The sequence below is a fragment of the Diuraphis noxia genome, unplaced genomic scaffold (genome assembly GCF_037042655.1).
Source record: "Diuraphis noxia isolate RWA-SAM2 unplaced genomic scaffold, SU_Dnox_SAM2 contig0003, whole genome shotgun sequence".
NCBI lineage: Eukaryota > Metazoa > Arthropoda > Insecta > Hemiptera > Aphididae > Diuraphis > Diuraphis noxia.
In genome coordinates, this window is record NW_028301713.1 from 77,556,868 (window position 1) to 77,575,501 (window position 18,634).

Below are 18,634 nucleotides of genomic sequence, written 5' to 3' on the forward strand. Positions count from 1 at the left end.
TGTAAGCAAACAAAGCATGAACGTTTGGATGAAAATATAGAATAAATAAAATGTGGTTATATACTAATTACAATACTGACTACTGAGTATTTTATGTAGTTTAATAGTTTATGCAGTTTTGCTCCATACTCCATAGACATTATAAGACTTTATGATATTTATTATATACCATTACAAATACCTTCTTAAATAAACAATAATAATTATACAATACAACTTTGCAAATTTAGAGTTGTTATTTCTTGAGCATTTTCAAAAAAATTGCTTATCAAAATTCAAGCTCATTTAGATAATTTACCAGTTTTGAGTAGCAAAGTTAAATTATAACAATAATCATGTCGGCTTTAAACAGTAAGTATAAATTTTGCATCTTCAAATCATTAATTTTTTTCATCAAATACTTATTTGATTATAGGTTCCAGTACTAGTACTGACCAAAATGATCCAAATAAAGACAAATCAAAAACTCCAAAATCTAAAGACATGCATTTACCCATATCAAGAGTACGTACCATCATGAAAAGTACACCAGATATTGAAAACATAGGATTACCTTCATTGCACGTTGTCACTAAAGCAACTGTAAGTATAGAATCGTACTTTCATCAATATTTCAACAATATAAATGCATTACTTATTAACAGGGCCGTATTTAGGAATTCGACACCAAGGGACAAAAAAAAATACGCCTTATTAATCATTATACACAATACAAATTTAAATTATAAAAAAATTAGCCCCCCTCTCCTACTCAGCCGCCCGGGGCAACAGTACCCTGTAGCTCCCCCCTAAATACGGCTCTGCTTATTAACTTTAACAATCATTTAAATATACCTAGTGGATGCTATCTGAAATATGCCTAACATGTATTAAGAGCTGTTGGTTACATTTTGTATTGAAATTCTCTGTATTTCAAAGTGATTTTATTTTAAAAGGATGTGGGTACTTGTTAATATAGATTTAATCAATGATTATATTAATATCATAAATTATATTAGGTAGTGTACGTTTATACCGTATATTACTTCCAAGTTAGATAAGTATGTTCGATTAGATTTACATTTTCAGTCGTCCAAGCAGTATATATACTTAGAAAAATTTAATTTTGGTATTGATACTACATTACTAGGAATTCAATTATATTTTAATAGAAAACATACAATCTGTATCTCAAAGTATAGTATGCATAATATAACAGAAAATAAACTTTCAAGCATTTCAAAAAAACAAAGTTTTGTATAAAAAATTTTTATTTGTTTGTTTTTAATAAAGAATAGATTTGGATGCTAATCGTATTTTTTTCTGAATGTCTGAACTCTAAAGTAGGGATGGTTATAAAATCCGAATATTTAAATTATCCGGATATCCAAATCCCGATTTGAATCAAATTCTTATCCGGATTTCCCGAATAATCCGGATTTATGGATTTGATAAGCTAAGCGCAAAACATCACTGGTACTTAAAATGCGTTCGAAATTTTGTATACCTATGTCTGAAAATTATATTATAGAGTTAAAATATTATTAGTATATAAAAATGAGTCATTGAACAGCTAAATCGAGTTGAATAATCTGAATACTTCAGATTTGACAAATCCGAATAATTCGGATTTTTGAAATCCGAATATGCCCACCACTACTCTGAAGACATTGCTTTCCAGGCACAAAGTTTTATACATCTAAGAATTAAAAAATGTAACTTTTATCTTGTATTTTTTAGACTGTTTTTGGAGCACTTTTTGGTTTTTAAGTCATTTTTATCTAGAAATAGATAAAGCCTTGACGGATTTCCTTGGGTTGCTCCTGTAGGGGAGCAGTTAAAAAGTTACCCACCGTTCATTTTTTTATTTAAAAAAAAATATTCTTGTTGCTCTCTATAATTGTACTTTATTAATTTGATTATAATCACTTATAATTTACTGTAGTTCACAGAAAATAAATTATAACAGACTAAAGTTTATATTACACTGTGAGATTAGTAATTAACACCCTGGCTATCCTCGAGAGCACATACAGTCCAGTACTTGCTAACCTGTCTGGGGTCACTGCGAAGGAGTCTTGGATTAAAGTTGAAAGCTAGTCAGTTGTGAAATATTTTTGTTTATTCTTGCATGGATTTAATAATGCATTAAGTTTAGTATTTGATTGTAAAGTATCATTGAAACTTAAAGAACTGAATGAGAAATCTTGGAGTACTATGTATTATAATTATAACGTTTAAATTAATTTAGATTTGATTTTTTGTAAATATTTTGGCCAATGGTCAATATAGAGGGTAGCACCCCTGGGCCATAGCCCATAGTAAAATTTCAAGTTCAATTAAAATATTATTATTTTGTAAACTTAACCTTTGTTATGATGCAATCTATATGTTAGAAGTTTATTTCCTTTTACTATTGTAGGTATATAACCCACTTTGGCATTATCTATCTCAAAGTTGGGTAGAGATAGTAAAGTGATCTCAAAATAATGTTTTGATTAGATAGAAACATTGAATCTAAACACTACTATATATTTAATTTTGTTTGATTACATCTCATATTTATATAAAAACTTATTTATGTATTTTAAAACAATTATTTATTGCATTTTAGGAGCTATTTATACAAAAACTGGCACAGGATGCTCTCAAAGGACAAAGACACTTCAGACATTTAGAATATAATGATCTTGCCAGAGCTGTCGAAGATAATGAAAATATGTATTTCCTTAGAGGTACATTTTTTTTTTTTTTTTTGTATGATTTATAATGATAGTATATGTAGGTCCCAAAGATAAGATTACTTGGATTATCCCAATTAATGGATTTTTATTAAAATTGAAACTGTATCTGCCATAGTTACCGAATATAAATTATTTTTACTTACACAACTTGAAATTGTACGCATTAAAAAGTGACTTGTGCACAAACCCCACAAATAACCAAATTCAATTTAGTTTATAGTCTATTTTATTGTATCCCGCCTACCTAACTCATGTTTGTTCACAAAAATTAAATTTTTTGTTCATTAGAAATAATTTTGTGTAGTTGAATTTTATGTTTGAGTAAACTGACCTAAATCAAACTTAAAGTTAAGAATATTTCATATATTTGTATGTTAATTATTTTATTATGCATTTCATGATTAGGTATCTAAAATATTACGATTTAAAAATGCTATACATATTTCTTGAAAAAACAGTATTCAAACACAGTCCACAATATTTTTTATTTTTAGTTTGATGATAAGTCCATTCAATATAATTTGAAAAGTTAATAGCACAAATTTACTATATTGTGCATTGTTAGAGAGAAAACAAAACATTACCCACAAAAACCAATTAATTCAATTATTTTCACTAATAGTTTTAATTTAATTTAATTTTTTTCTAAGTATTGTGAAACACAAAAATTAAATAGTTCGAATTGTTTATGAGTTATAAGATTTTAAAGTTTTGGTGAGCGGAATAGAGTGGTACATATAAATTTTAAATACTTATAATGTTATAACCAGGGCTCATAAGTTCATGCACTAAAAAAATCAGAAATATATTTTTATATGCACTAAAATTTTTAAAATATGCATAATGCAAAAAAAATATTGAAATAATAAGATAGGTATATTTATTAATTGATTTTTATACATTATATAACATTCAATGTATATAAATCGTATACCATGTAGAATTCAAAATGTTGTCATCTTTACTAATCTTAATTTATATTTGATTTTTTTTCATATTTAATATTAAATATTTCATATTTTCAAAAACATTAATAAGTGCTTTTTAAGAATAAGTGTCCTACGTTTTTTTAGCAGTAATGCGCAAGTAATTCTCACAGCGTTGTCGTTTCAACCCTAGAAAAAAGTGTCCTACGTTAAATGAATCACACAATATATCTATTATATATATATAATATGTATTTTGTTTTCCAGAGGTTTTGCCTAAAAAAATTACTATGGCTGAATACTATAAATTGGTTGGTAAAGAGTCCTCAGAGGATGGCGAGGACAATGATAACAGTTCTCAAACGTCACATTCTTCATCATCATCAGTATCATCAGACAATTAATCTATTTAATACATTATATTCCTTAACAGTAACAATATGTGAAATTATATTGTTTTTTTTTTTTAATTTTTCTATTATAATATTTATAATAAATTATTGTAATAAAAATTAATTTTTTAAGTCATTGATCGTGAATATTTTTTTCTCTAAATCGTTTTACAAATATTAGTTTTGAGTTGTTTTCCATATATTTTGATATTAAATCATGATTATTCTTGATTTTTTTCCCATCACAACTTAACCAATACGTTTTCCATATTCGTCTCCAACTGATTGTTGATCTCTCACCAGCTCTTTTTAAATGTAACGTCATTTTTCTCTCTATGCTCTTTTTCAAATCAGCCACTTTTGCTCCATTCTTCTGTACCTATGAAAAAAAAAAAAAAAAACTACAATACATTAAAAAAGAGATTCTTGTTACCTGCCTATTCACAAATTTCACAACATTGAATGACGAAAAATTCGCGACTTTAAAATAATAAACATGTTATACTGACGACAATCGGAATGACAATGCCGTCAAAGCGTTCCAGGTACACGGTTATCGCTCGGCCGTGTTCAATCGCGATTTGTAAGTCGACTTCTCCCAAGGTCACGTCGTTCGGTAGGTCTCCCAACACGCTGTCTTTGTCCAGTACCCTGTTCAAGACTTCGCCCGTGAGGTCTTTGAGTCGTTCGTGACTGATCGCGGCGACATCGACGTCCGCCAGTTCAGACAGCGCACTCGAAGACGACGGATCTGCAGGCTCGTTCATCGGACCCCACTTGGTTCCTGCCGGTGCTGATGGTGGTGGTGGTGGTGCTGCTGCTGCTGCTGAAAGAGAAACCGTGTTTTACCATTATGGACGCTGATATAATACGATACGACATGTAATCTGTAAGTTTGCGACGAGGTCGTTATCGGGTCAATGAAAAAAATAATAATGTTTTCAATAATCGGCCGACCATCAAACAATGAATTCGCTCGGCATGTGGGCCGGTGAAATGAAAATTGTGTACTAAACTATTATTAACTATAAATATCTACATCGGCGGTTATGTAGTCATGCAGGTACTGTCGTATACACAGGCTAGTGACTACACGTTTTGTCCATTAGAGGAGATGACCGTTGCGTCATAATTATAATTTAATAATAAAATTTGCAAGAAGGGGTGGGGGCGGGATGTTGCTCAATAGATATTAATATTTTATAGTCATTGTCATCAATGTATATTTAGGTATTACAGTATAGTCGTGTGTATTTATATAAAGGTAACCAGCAGCAGTCAGCTAGTCCCAGTCGATATTAACTACGCGGAGTGCCCGAGAGACCATATTCGATTTCGGTCTTTAGTAAAAACATCGTTTTGCCGACATCGCCAGTACAAAATAATATGTACGATGTTACATTATTCGTTATTCGCGTTACGAACAACTCATCGACCTAGTGATCCGACGATATATTATTATGTACATAATATTTAGTGCATAAAGCGTTTATCTGGAGGATTTAACAGGATTTAAATAGTCAATTCATCAAGAGAACTAAATGTCCACTAATTAGTGATTACATCTATATATTTATGATTATGACATACCACCATATTCGCTATATCATAATATAAACCGTTGAGCGTAGCGTTCAAAGTTCAAATCATATTATTTATTTAATACTCATAATCACTTCAATTATGATATAATATTATACTATAAAAAAAAATATAATAAATGTCTAACAACAGTTGTGTGTCTATTATGATACATTATAGCTTTTCTATGTGCGTTTTGTTTTGGGGGACAAAGCGTGCGTGGATTGGCTAAAATAATTATATTAATATTATTATAAGCGTCGAACGGGCAAGCGAAATCTGCGCTTATGTTTTTCATTGTTGAACTAATACCACGAAATTGGTTAACTTCAAACGGTTTTTGTACGCTATTTTATTATGATTTTCCAGATCAATTGCAGCATGCCGCTTGTGGTACGAGACTGGTATCCCATCAATTGAACCAACGGGGATGGCCGCAGACCAAAATCATAGGAGGCTCGACCACGCCATACGGAGCATATCCTTGGCAGGTAAAAAAAAAAGAAATATTCGATTGGCTCTTTTTACGATAACTACCTACCTAGTTAATTATAATTAGCTGCCGTATAGATAGATAGGTAGACCGGGACATGTTTTAACACACATGAATCGTGGTATATTATGAAATACACACCCGTATATTATAACATTTATAACTGTTTTAATCGAGCTCTTGTAATTAGGTAGGCTCTTTTCTGTATGTAGTATATATAGGTACTAGGTATTCATAAGACAAAAATAAATTACATTAATTTGAATATTAATCGTTTCGCGTGTTTTGCAACATTATAGAGAAAGAGCTTTTTAATACACCCATGGGGGGGGAAGATAGGGCACTTGCCCCCCTGGACAAAAGTAATATGAATCAACTGTACCTATATAAATATATATATATATGACAATACAAATATAATATGCATATTAACATTCATATGTGAAAATAGCATAAAATCTTTACTATCTTACATTTGAGATTTTTTTTTATTTTGACCCTCCTTAAAATTTTATTTATGGGCGCCCATGAAGGCATGAATACACCAATAATAGGGTAAATAGTAAACCTGTACATACCTACATAGAAGAAAAATATCAGTTCAGTAATTACTACGTCTCATGTACATGTACAAGTATACCACCTACCACCGTAAGTATATTACTGTTAAATTTGACTAACTTTTATATTATTATTTGTATTCAATGCATATTTGCATAAGTACATTCAGCATAGACGTAATTTCAATAAAATAACTAAGGGTGCAGGGTGCTCATGCTATGTATTTTGTCATTATAGTTTTTTTTTTTTTTTTGAAAGAAGTTTTTAATACATAAGCATGAATGTATTATTTCATCATCATTATTTTAGCGTGCTGATACCCCCTAAGCCCCCCCCCCCCTATTTGCGCCTATGACATTCAGGCTATAGATATGTTTTCTCAACAAAAATAATTTCCATAAATAACAACTTAATAAAATCGTATTTTTTTTTCAATTGTAGGTTTTGTTTTTAAAATATTTTTAAAATAAACTATCATAATACATAAAATGCACAATAATATGATATAAAAAGGTCTATAAGCAGGTGTAGACATAAAGGGGTCACCTATTAGATATAGTGTCATAGTTATCATAATCTTGAGAAAAAACTAGCTTACTTTTTAAAGAAAAATTTTACTGACATAGGAATGACAAACCAAAGGTCTAATTTTGGATTAGTCTTGGTCATGTCTTGTTTTCAATCTTTCAGAAGATATAGTTTATTGCTTAAATCGTTAACAACTATAAATGAAAAGTAGGATTTTTTTGTGGTTCTAAAGGATATAATCAAAATATATACACATTCAGGAAACACAATGAGTAAAAACTATAAGACCGAAATTTTGTATGATGGACGTGTCCAGTGACGCGCTACTTTAATACGTTTTAGATACTAATCAAATAAATATTAATATAGGTACGTTACCTACCATAAAATATTAATACCAACTTTTTCTGATTTATCATGACTTCAAATTACATTACAATAGGCAATAATTATTGGCATTCATAATGTGTGTATATATATATATATATATATACTTACCTAACAAACGACAATTGTCAATTATTATAACCTATACGATTTTTAAAGAGAAAAAATAAGCATGTCTTTAATTGAATGACTTATGATTATTATTCTGCAACAATATGATTTGCAATTTTATAACCATTGTTACATTATAGGTAGAATTACAAGCATACAAAGATGGATGGGAACATCACTGCGGAGGAGCTCTAATTTCCGAAACGATAGCTTTAACGGCTGCCCACTGCCTAAAAGACTTTAAAAAATCCCAACTCCGTATTATAGTTGGTAAACATAATTTAGCAAAAAACGATAAACATGAAAAAACCTATAGAGTACAAAAGGCATTAGTACACCCCGAATTTAGAAAAGGTAGGTGAAGTACCTATATCTATTTATAAATAGATATAGCCATCTAATATTTTTTTATTTGGAAACTGGTTTTTAGGTTTAATTTTAGGACTTATTAAACATTCATATATCTCTTTGATCAAGTTTTTAAACTCCGTTCGAAAAAACTATTGTTTTAAAAATATGTTTAATTTATTCCCAAATATTGTAGTGGTTTTTTTAAATTTATGAACCTACAACCAACATTGAAGTTATTAATAAGTACCACCTATTAAACTTTTTTCAATAATTTTTTTTTACATAATAAAGAAATCGATTTCTTAGTCAACTTTTATAACATTGTTGAACATTTAAGTGTCTTACAGTTGAAATTATAATGTAATTTAATATTTTAATTTACCTATTCACAATTATAACATTTCAGACGGACCACATAGCCATGACATAGCGATATTAAAAATTAATTCATTGAACAGTAAAGGAGTAAAATTTGATTCACATGTGCAACCAATATGTTTGCCGGATTATTATACGAAACCCAACGACGTAGATTGGTGTACCGTGACAGGTTGGGGAGCACAAAAACGTATGTAATATATTAATCTACCTAACTTTATTTACACTGTACATACCCAACTCATCTTGTATGGCCGTGTTCCGTGTATATATAATTATAAGTAGTGAAAAACTATAGTAATAGTATTATAGTACATCATGATTCATGATCGTATAGTTAAATCCAGTCTGGATTTCCGGGTGTACTGGGAAAGGGGGGGGGATTGAAAATAAATTTCTTACAAACTTTATTTAAATAATTTATTAATAAAAATGTTGTTATTAATTAACAATTTTAGGGAGATGGGATTCATCCACATAATCCCCCTAATACGATCATGTAATTATGTAAGTTGTAAGACAATATTACTGTATAACTCTTATTTAATATTTATGGTATATCGGCCTTTTGATCTACAGAGTGTTTTATTTGTGTATGTGAATGTTTTTACAATATTTAAATATATTTTTTTTAGAAGACGACATGACCAGTTTGTCCAAAGTGTTGAAAGCAGCTTCAGTACCCTTGCTGGACTTAGAAACCTGCAGACATGACGATGTATATGGAGGTCGACACCAGTTTATATTGGATAGTATGTTGTGTGCGGGAAGTTTAGAAGGAGGAGTAGATGCTTGTGGAGGTGATTCTGGAGGACCACTGGCCTGCCAAGTAAATGGTAGGTTCTAAGGATCAAATTAAATATTAAAGAGAAGGAATGGTACTGTGGTAGTAAATACACAATTTCAGTTCAATATGTAATAATTAGGTGTGGTGTGAAATTAAGAAAATAGAATTTTATAGGAATTAAGTGTTCATTTTTAAACCAAAAGATAACTAAAAGATATTGATTTAAACCATAAGATTTTTTCTCTTTCAGGAAAATTTATATTGACAGGTGTGGTATCATGGGGCGATGGATGTGGAAAAAAAAATAGGCCTGGTGTGTACACACGTGTGTCATATTACACAGAGTGGTTAAAAAAAGTTATGACAGAACTACAGAATAATTGAACTACTTGATGAAAAAAAATTCATTATGATTCTTTAAAGTAGATTTAAATTTTATTATATAGAATAAAATTGCATGTAATATATATATATATATATATATATATATATATATATATATATATATACATGTGTGTAAATTGTTATGATGTACATATCTATGTGTTTTTTGTAAATAATGTAAATCATGCAAATTAAATAATGTACAGCTATTGAATACTTGAATATAATATTTTATACAACTATAATAGTAACATTGTAATGTGTAAATATGAAACAATTAAAATTGTACTTATGATTTTCTGATGATATAAAAAATAAAATTACACTTACATCATAATATTTTTAAATTTGTCCAAGTTAAAAAATATACATAATAATATGTAGCAAATAGTTTTATAAATATAAATTAATAAAAACAAAATACAATACACATACTTTTGAAGGAAATTAATATTGATTATTGAGGAGTATTTGTAAAATAGAGTAATTTTAATGTGAGATCCATAGTATATGTACTATGTTCATTGATATAAGAAACAGATCGGTCTTAAGAACAAAACAATTATCTAAGTTAAAAATTTTATTTTAAAAATTATTTGTTATTGAGACTCTTCATAATTTTGGCTTGAATCACAACCCCTAGATCATTCTGAATATTTTTATAAGAATTAAAATATAGCTTTACTCAATACACAATTGTTATTTAATATATTATATTCTAGCAGTCTTAGAATAATACAAGCCTGAAGACATTTTCTACTCAGTCATAAATGCCACATTATATTAGGCAAGATAAGCTGGTAATTGGTTATATTAAAACAAAATATTGATAGTTGCACTAGAAGATAATATAGAATAATTAGTGAAAATATTTTATCAATTTAAATTAAAACTTAAAATATTACATGACAACAGACATATAAGTCGTAACATTGCTTACTGGACACAGGTACCTAAAACTATTTTATACCGAAATTAAATTGGATTTACTTAATTAAATAACATTTTACAAATTAATATTTTTTATTTTTATCATAATTATATTCATGAAAATTGAAAACTATCTAGCTTCAATAAATATGTCTGATAAGGGAATATACAATTAATTAAAATATATAATATGTATGTCCAAAAATTAATGACTAATTTAATTAAAATTAATATCCAATGTGTAATATTATAATTTATGAGATAACAAAAACATTAATTATAACTGCTTAGCTATTAATATTATAATTATATTATATTATAAAGTATAATAAATTGTAATAGTATTGACACATGAATTATGATAACATTTTGAAAATATAACGTAATTTGTTTCATTTTCTGAGTGATATTAGTTATGCTCATGATTGCAAGTGTTTGCTAATTGGTTTTTAATTTACTATTTTAATTGTTTTAATAATATTAATTTATGATTAAAAAAACAGCACAACAAGAAAATGCCAATATAATTAATTTGATTATTAAAGTATTGTCCAAATAATGTCTGTTAAAAGTGTAGCTTAAAATTTAATTACTGATACATAAATAATTTGTTTTATATACAATAGAAATCGCTTATTAGGAACACATATAATTTATAGAATCACATTATTGAAACAAAATATTTAAGGACAGATTGTGTATTAAAACATTGTAAATCAATCTGATTATTGTAAGAGCATATAAGATAATTGATTTTAAGATAACTAATGTACCATAATTACATTGTACATACTATACATAATATAAAACCTACGAAGGGCAGAGGAGAGCTGAATTTAATGTGGTTTAAATTTTATTGGAATGAGTGAATTAGACTGGGTTTTATTTAAGATCCTTACCCAAACACATATACGCACTCAATAATAACAGAGCCAAAAGGGCAAAGACGAGCAAAAGGCAACTTTTTGGTAAAACGACATTGCCAGAAGATACATATTTCAAAACATAAAATTTTTTTTTCCGTTATAGCTACTATTTTTAAAATTATAATATTTTTTTTTATAATAAATAAAACCAATCGCTTAGCGCATATTACAAATAATCAGTTAATATACACACATCAAAGTCCAAAATTTTCCTAATAAGCGGCTTCTACTGTACTATATTTTCATCTCAAAGCTCATGGATATTAATAGAAACACGATTATTGAAGATGTAAGAGTATATGATAGTCAAATGAGTATAACAATTAGCAATACACTATTTTAAATATAATATTCAAAATAATTAATTCTAAATTTTTAAAGTACAAGCAAAATATTTCTGTAGGTAGAATAATGATTTAAATGGTATAAATACTAGGATACTATGATAACATAATTTGTTTTTCAATATGCTAATTTTATTACCTTGAGCAAACACTTAAATCAAATATGTTCAACGTCTAGGTATTATAGTATTTATAATGAAGTATACTTTAATTATTCTACAACACGTTTATTTTTATTTTTTCAGTGGAGTTTATTAATATTATGGAACAATTAAAAATCAATACAGTCGAAAAAAAAATACAAACGAGTAGTTCAAGTAACCTATTTATGCACTAAACACACAATATTACAATATCAGTACTTGATATTTTGTATCACAATAAATATCATTTTAAAGAAAAATGATTTAAAATAGGTAATAACAAATACACATAACGTGACTAGGCTTAAATAAGTCTTTTATCATAACGTTATTACAATAACTAATAACAATACAAGATCTGATAGTAAAGAACTCATAAATAAAATATACATGTCCCATTATTTTTAAATAAATACCAAAATAATTATTTTAAGGAATAGGTCACATATATCAAGTTTACAATTTGCAATGTCATCTAATGATTCTAATATAGGTACATATTTGGCATCTACTAACTAATGCTACTTAGGGAAATAATTTTAAAGTGTTTTGCTCTTGCTAGTTTTGTAGTCTTCTTCAAAATTGTTATCATTCGAAATAGAATTTGGAACAACATCTGCATCAAATTTTTTTCCTGTTAACCAATCAGCCTGCCAAAAACCCAATACACTCACAACAGAGAAAAATAGCATGATCATCAACCATACTGATATGTTAAAAATTTCAGTCTGCTGAAATAATTCTTTTCCATTCTTTATACACAACAGTGACTCTGTGACCATTATGACTGCATAGACCCAACACTGTGTCCCAAGTCTTTTACAATTAGGATCTGTCACATATGTATAATATTGACGAGTAGATGGTGCAACTACGATACTCAAAAAGAAAAGCCTGCCAACAACTAATGGATGTGATGGTGGCATTTCAAATATGTGCTTCAAAAAGAATGTATTCAGTTCAGATACTTGCCACATAATTACCATTTGGCACACAGAAAAAAATCGCATATATGATGAATTTGGATCTAGCCACCGAACTGGTGTCCAACTAGCTGGTGTAAACTGTAGTGCAGCTCGTTTGATTTTACCTTTAGTTGTGTCGATATCTTTAATACCAGGCCAGTTATAGTCCCTCATTTCCAACATTTTGCAAATTTTCATTCCAACCCATATACCAAATCCATTGCAAAGTAGAACATCTAAAATCCATGCATCCCACCAACATTCCTTAAAATTAGGCAATAAATGAGAAAACATTACTTCAGTGAATTCCCACATCATACTCATTGACCACAATATTCCATAATGTCTCACTAGTATTGCTTTTGATACCCATCCAAAAAAGTGACCAGCAGCAAATACATCCAAATGCGCCCAAAACTTCTCTATAGAGATATCTGAACAGTTAACGCCATATTCTTTATCCATATCGATTCGGAAATCTTTTAGATTAGGATCAAGCCATAATATCATTCCTTTAATAGTTTCATATTTTTGAAATAATAAAAACAGCAATGTTAATGAGTATAGAACACTTAGTCCGAATACCATTCGCCAGACTGCTGGGTGAGGTCTCACAAAAGGGCCATTTGGGAATGCCAATAAAGATACAAGAATTAAAAAAAATATAACGCACCAGATTCCAGCACAGATATTGCTATCAATCGATTTGTCATCTCGAATAAAGGACATAAAAATCACTCCAATGATTGACAAAATCAATAAAGTTATGGTATGAGGTTTGTAGAAAAACTCTAAAGTAATATCTTCCACTTCACATTCGTTGAGTGTGTTGAACACGCTTTCTTTCTTCTGGACTACCATGGCGCGACCGGTAGTTTCTGGCAACAAATGAGAACAAAAAATGAACTTGGGGACAGTGTCAGGCGAATATTTAAATAACTTAAAAAAATTTCTATTGTATGTAAACATAAACACACACACACACATAATATGCATAATAAATTGGATTTAATTAAAGTGACATTTTTAAATTACTATTACTATATAATAGACAAGTTCGAAAGCGTAGTAAATTTTAAATTTAAAACCATCATACTTACCAGGGATATAAATGAAAAATTATGTAGCACACTCGTACCGAGTCACGCCTACTGTTTTCGGCAACTCATAATATTATGTTCGGCTTTGAAATTTTAAAAAGCTCATAAATGAGGTAGTAAGAGCAATCGAGCGCATCACGTGTTTGAATGATTAATGTACATTGAACGGTGGATGAGAAGACGGAAAACAGTGGCAACTAGCGAGAAGAGTGAATAAGTGATCGCGTGACCGCCGATCGGTCCTCGGCTCGGCTCATGGATGGTTAGTGATTATTACTGATAATATAGATAAGGTTTGTACACTCCATACAATATAAAGTCACGGTATACTAAAGACCATCACTCTACGCGGTATACAGAATATGGTCTACTATAATATTATTTTGTCACTATAATATCACAGAAAAGATTAAATTTAATCTATTCTTTGATAATATTATATTGCACAGAACAATATTATAAAAAAAATAGTAATATAGGTATACGTATAATGCACGGCCGTGTGTATCATAGACATATAAAGAGATATATATCTTATATATATATCTTTATATGTCTATGGTGTGTATTCATCATAGACCTCTTTTATAGGTCTGTGGTATTCATAATGCAAACAGAATATTGTTCCAGTGAATGCGGTTGATTTGCGAGTTTACCGTTAGATTACGTTGCAGTCTTTTGGCTCTAATTTTCAATTTTCATTCTTGCGGTTGCAATACCTACGATTATACGAATTGTATGCAATAAACAAAAAAAAATGTTTCATCAAAAACAAAATTTCACATCAAGATAAATGAAGACGTGTATATTAATATATTAAACATATTAATTAATAAAAATAATTAATATTAATATTAATTTTTAATATATTAAAAATTCGACGTTATGCTAGGTAAATTGTAATTAATATTAATCAATTAAGTTGAAATTATAAAATCAATAGACAATGATACAGATTAGATTGGTTAAAATAAAATTCAGTATTTAAAAACTAACGCCGAGTTGCATGAAATATTTATCAATTTAATGGACAATTTTATGATCATAGATGATCATGGGCCACTAAATTATGTTTAAGGGATCATTGACCATTAATTTAGCTCACTATTGATTCGTTAAATGTTAAATGTTTAGTGATAGTCCATGTAACCCAACAAGTCATACATAATTTAGACACTTTTATCTTTGGTTATTTATTTGAATGATCTATCTAGTTCTCTTTCATATATGATTCTCATACCTATGGATGCAGACATCTAAAAATGAAAACACCTTGCCACCTCACTAGGGGCATGCACTAATGCATTTTTTTTTCATGATCAATTTTTGGAATCCTAGACATAATATCATCTTACTTTATCAGGTTTATTAGATGCATATAATACACTTCCTATGTAATATTATACAGAAATTATTAAACTCCTAAAAGTTCTTTAAAAGATCTAGAAAACTATAATTTGGGATAATAATACAAGGTCTTAAACAGATAAAAATGGAATCAAGTAAATTTTTACTTACATATTGTAGTATAGTACAGTTAAATTTTATTGGATCCTGTATTTTATAAAAGTTCATTGAAATCATTTAAATATGTATAAACTAATTTCTCAATATTGACTCCTTTTAAGCAAAGTGTCAAGTTATTTGTATAGAATGATTAAAATGATACCAATGATTGTTGATGGTTATTGTCAAATTATTATTAAAACTACTCTCACACTGAATTAAATGTCTGTATTACACTTTTTGAAGATCTAAATAGGTACCTAATTTTTTAGTGATCATATAGAGATTAGTGTTTTTATTTTTATAAATAATTTTTTAATATCATATTTTAATCATCTCACTTGTATTGCACTCTATTAATGCCTTAATTGACATTATTAGGTGGATATCCTTTGTTATGAAAACTTTTAAAGTTTTTATGCATACATTGTATAATGTTATAATCGTTATACTACTCAAAATTTAAAAATAGTTATGATAAATTCTAAAATAAAAATATTTTGAACCTCAAATGTTATCTTTTAATAGTTAATGACATGTTATACATTATAAAAAAAATGTGATTATGTCTGTAGGTACTCTGTATAATCAGTAATTTTTGTAAACTTATATTTATATTATTATTTATTATAATTATTTATAAACTATAATCATATGAGTGTAGAATATTACAATACTCACTGTGTTATATTTTCTAAAGATAATCACAAAAAAAAATAATAATAATAAATTAATAAATTAAATCAAAAATAAAGATTTAGTATTGAAGTAGTGTCACTGGAGGCTCCTTCTCAGCTTCTCTCACGCTTAAATAAACATAACATCACTAACATCTGTGCTACCACAACATGCCTACTACAACATGCCTTGTACATGATTTTCTAAAATTTACTTATTGTATCAATTAAATAGGTACAGATTGTATATATTATCTATTTTTATTAATGAAAAAAAAAGGAAAAATATAATCAAAATTTTTGAAATTAGGTAGTTACATAATTTGATAATAATAGATAATTAATAATAGATACTTAGTTATTTTTGGTTTTAATTTTATTAATACAATTAATATTTAATGGTATAATAATTAGGTATGATTTATTGATCTATTTTGCATTCCGAATTATATTATATGAAAATATTTTTATTAAAACCCCTTGTAAAATATACATAGGCAATAGAATATTCAGTATTATGGTTCCCTGCCATATCAGAATAAAATTGATAAGTTTTAAATTTCCGAAAGCTATCTATCATCATTCTTGATTCTTCACTTCTTTAGTAATATCATAGAACAGTAGTAATATTACACTTTTACAGAATATTGATTATTATACAAAATAAGACTATTGACTACTGATAAATTATTTAATATTTTATTGGACTATTATATTATGGATTTTGAAAAGGTAAAGGAAAAAACTTTTGAAGATGCACATAAAGGTAATGTTGATCAAGTTATAAAAGCAGTTGAAGAGCATTTGAAACTGTTAAAAGAAGTGGATGTTGTACGTAATATTCTGATGATTAATTTTAGTTTTTATATTTAACTAATTTAAAAATCTAATTAACAATTAAGCCATTCATTTATTATTGTTTGAATGTTATAACGATAAGATTTTACTTTGCTGACTAATCATACAACCTATATCTAACCAATTGTATACATGTTTAGAACAATCGATTGCTCCTTCATTGGGCAGCGCTTGGGGGACATGATAGACTTGTACGATATCTTCTCGAAAATGGTCAACCAGAAGATTCTCTAGATGACGTAAATATATAAATTATATAATATTATCTGATAGGTAGTAAATTTAAAATCATTGTCTTCTCATTCAGATGCAAACTACTCCTCTTATATTGGCAGCATCAGGTGGCCGCATTGATGTAGTAAAAACTCTAATTGAATATGGAGTAAATATCAACGCAAAAAATCAAGAAGGACATTCTGCACTTCAATATGCAGCTTCAAAAGGTTGGACAGAAGTAAGTCAATATTAAATACTCTTAGTAAATTATTAATATTATATGTACTATAAAATTATTTAGATAGTCAGATATTTAGTATCAAAAGGCGCTGAAGTTAATATTGCTGATAATAGAGGAGCAACACCATTACATAGATGTGCATCAAAAGGAAACTTATCAGTGCTAAAAATTTTGTTAGACTGTGATGTACATGTTGATGCTAAAGATAATTACGGAAACACACCACTGTAAAAAATTAATAATTAATAATTAAACCATAGAATTAAGTTTTTAATATAAACGGTTTCTTTTTTTCTAGCCATTTAGCTTGTGAAGAAGGACGTGTACAAGAAGCTGGATTATTGATTAAAAGTGGAGCTGATAGCACTCTCTTGAATAAAGAAAAATTAACACCTTTTGACTTAGCACCATCTGATGTTCAAGGCATTTTGAAAAAAATATAAAAATTGTCCGATGTGCGAGGATCATAATGTAATATTTTGTACAATTATTAATTTTAAAAGTGGACTGAATAATGTTAAAACATTCTTCTCTCGTAAGTGGTAAAAGAGTTCAAGAAAAATAATAATTTAATTATATTTTAATCCTTCTGTTAAAAATTAACCAAAATATATGGTTTGTGACCAAAGTCCAAATGCATTTTAAGAATCACCGCCAATAATCAATATTTTTTAATGTGATTTCTTTTAGTGGAATCTTAAGAAAAATTTGGTCTTATATCTGAAATTGTTATGCTTGGAATATTTTTTGTTAATAACTTTTTTGAAGTTGATTAAAAAAATATAACTACTATACAATTCAAGTTGCAACTGATAAAAGCTTTGATTTTCTTGAAATTAATAATGTATTGATCTGACTTGATTGTAATGCCAATATTTTTATAAAATTGACTAAAAATATCTATCTTTAAGTAGAGATTTGTGTTCAATTAACTTGGTTAATTATATATTTTTCTAATTGAATTCAGTAATTAATATTTTATTGATTTTCCATAAATGTCCTTGTGGGCTATGGTTTTATGTGACTTGGTATTCTACAAACAGCTATTAGGTATCAATATTTACCAGCCAAATCTCATAAAATACCTATTAATTATCATACTAATAAAGTACCTATGTAAAAATAA

General features: G+C 28.1%; 5 protein-coding genes across 6 annotated transcripts; 3 read left to right on the plus strand and 2 right to left on the minus strand.

Annotated features, from left to right (window-relative positions):
* The first annotated feature begins 8 nt into the window (after nt 1–8).
* Nucleotides 9–4,177, plus strand: Chrac-16 (chromatin accessibility complex protein 1). Its single transcript, XM_015519599.2, has 4 exons — nt 9–351; nt 416–582; nt 2,594–2,714; nt 3,917–4,177. Exons 1-4 carry the CDS (start codon nt 336–338, stop codon nt 4,051–4,053), a joined length of 441 nt encoding a protein of 146 aa, XP_015375085.1. The 5' UTR covers nt 9–335; the 3' UTR covers nt 4,054–4,177.
* Nucleotides 3,880–14,152, minus strand: LOC107169765 (U11/U12 small nuclear ribonucleoprotein 25 kDa protein). 2 transcript variants are annotated; one of them, XM_089221781.1, is made up of 3 exons: nt 14,011–14,152; nt 4,551–4,867; nt 3,880–4,420 (listed from the first exon to the last, which is right to left on the minus strand). In XM_089221781.1, exons 2-3 carry the CDS (start codon nt 4,806–4,808, stop codon nt 4,175–4,177), a joined length of 504 nt encoding a protein of 167 aa, XP_089077907.1. In that variant the 5' UTR covers nt 4,809–4,867; nt 14,011–14,152; the 3' UTR covers nt 3,880–4,174. The 2 variants fall into 2 exon arrangements, with proteins under 2 accessions (XP_089077907.1, XP_089077908.1); XM_089221782.1 differs by having other exon boundaries at nt 4,551–4,864; nt 14,011–14,146.
* Nucleotides 4,915–9,865, plus strand: LOC107164740 (trypsin-1-like; the record flags this gene model as incomplete). The annotated part of the gene is made up of 6 exons (XM_089223489.1): nt 4,915–4,930; nt 5,992–6,113; nt 7,843–8,056; nt 8,460–8,621; nt 9,067–9,267; nt 9,469–9,865. Coding segments are annotated over 6 exons (849 nt in total), but the record flags the coding sequence as incomplete, so codon positions are not given.
* Nucleotides 10,165–14,153, minus strand: Pss (phosphatidylserine synthase 1 homolog l(3)77CDf). Its single transcript, XM_015519602.2, has 2 exons — nt 14,011–14,153; nt 10,165–13,788 (listed from the first exon to the last, which is right to left on the minus strand). Exon 2 carries the CDS (start codon nt 13,769–13,771, stop codon nt 12,485–12,487), a length of 1,287 nt encoding a protein of 428 aa, XP_015375088.2. The 5' UTR covers nt 13,772–13,788; nt 14,011–14,153; the 3' UTR covers nt 10,165–12,484.
* Nucleotides 14,154–16,776: 2,623 nt separating this feature from the next.
* Nucleotides 16,777–18,634, plus strand: LOC107169760 (uncharacterized). The gene is made up of 5 exons (XM_015519598.2): nt 16,777–17,024; nt 17,192–17,290; nt 17,359–17,505; nt 17,569–17,735; nt 17,807–18,634. Exons 1-5 carry the CDS (start codon nt 16,911–16,913, stop codon nt 17,949–17,951), a joined length of 672 nt encoding a protein of 223 aa, XP_015375084.1. The 5' UTR covers nt 16,777–16,910; the 3' UTR covers nt 17,952–18,634.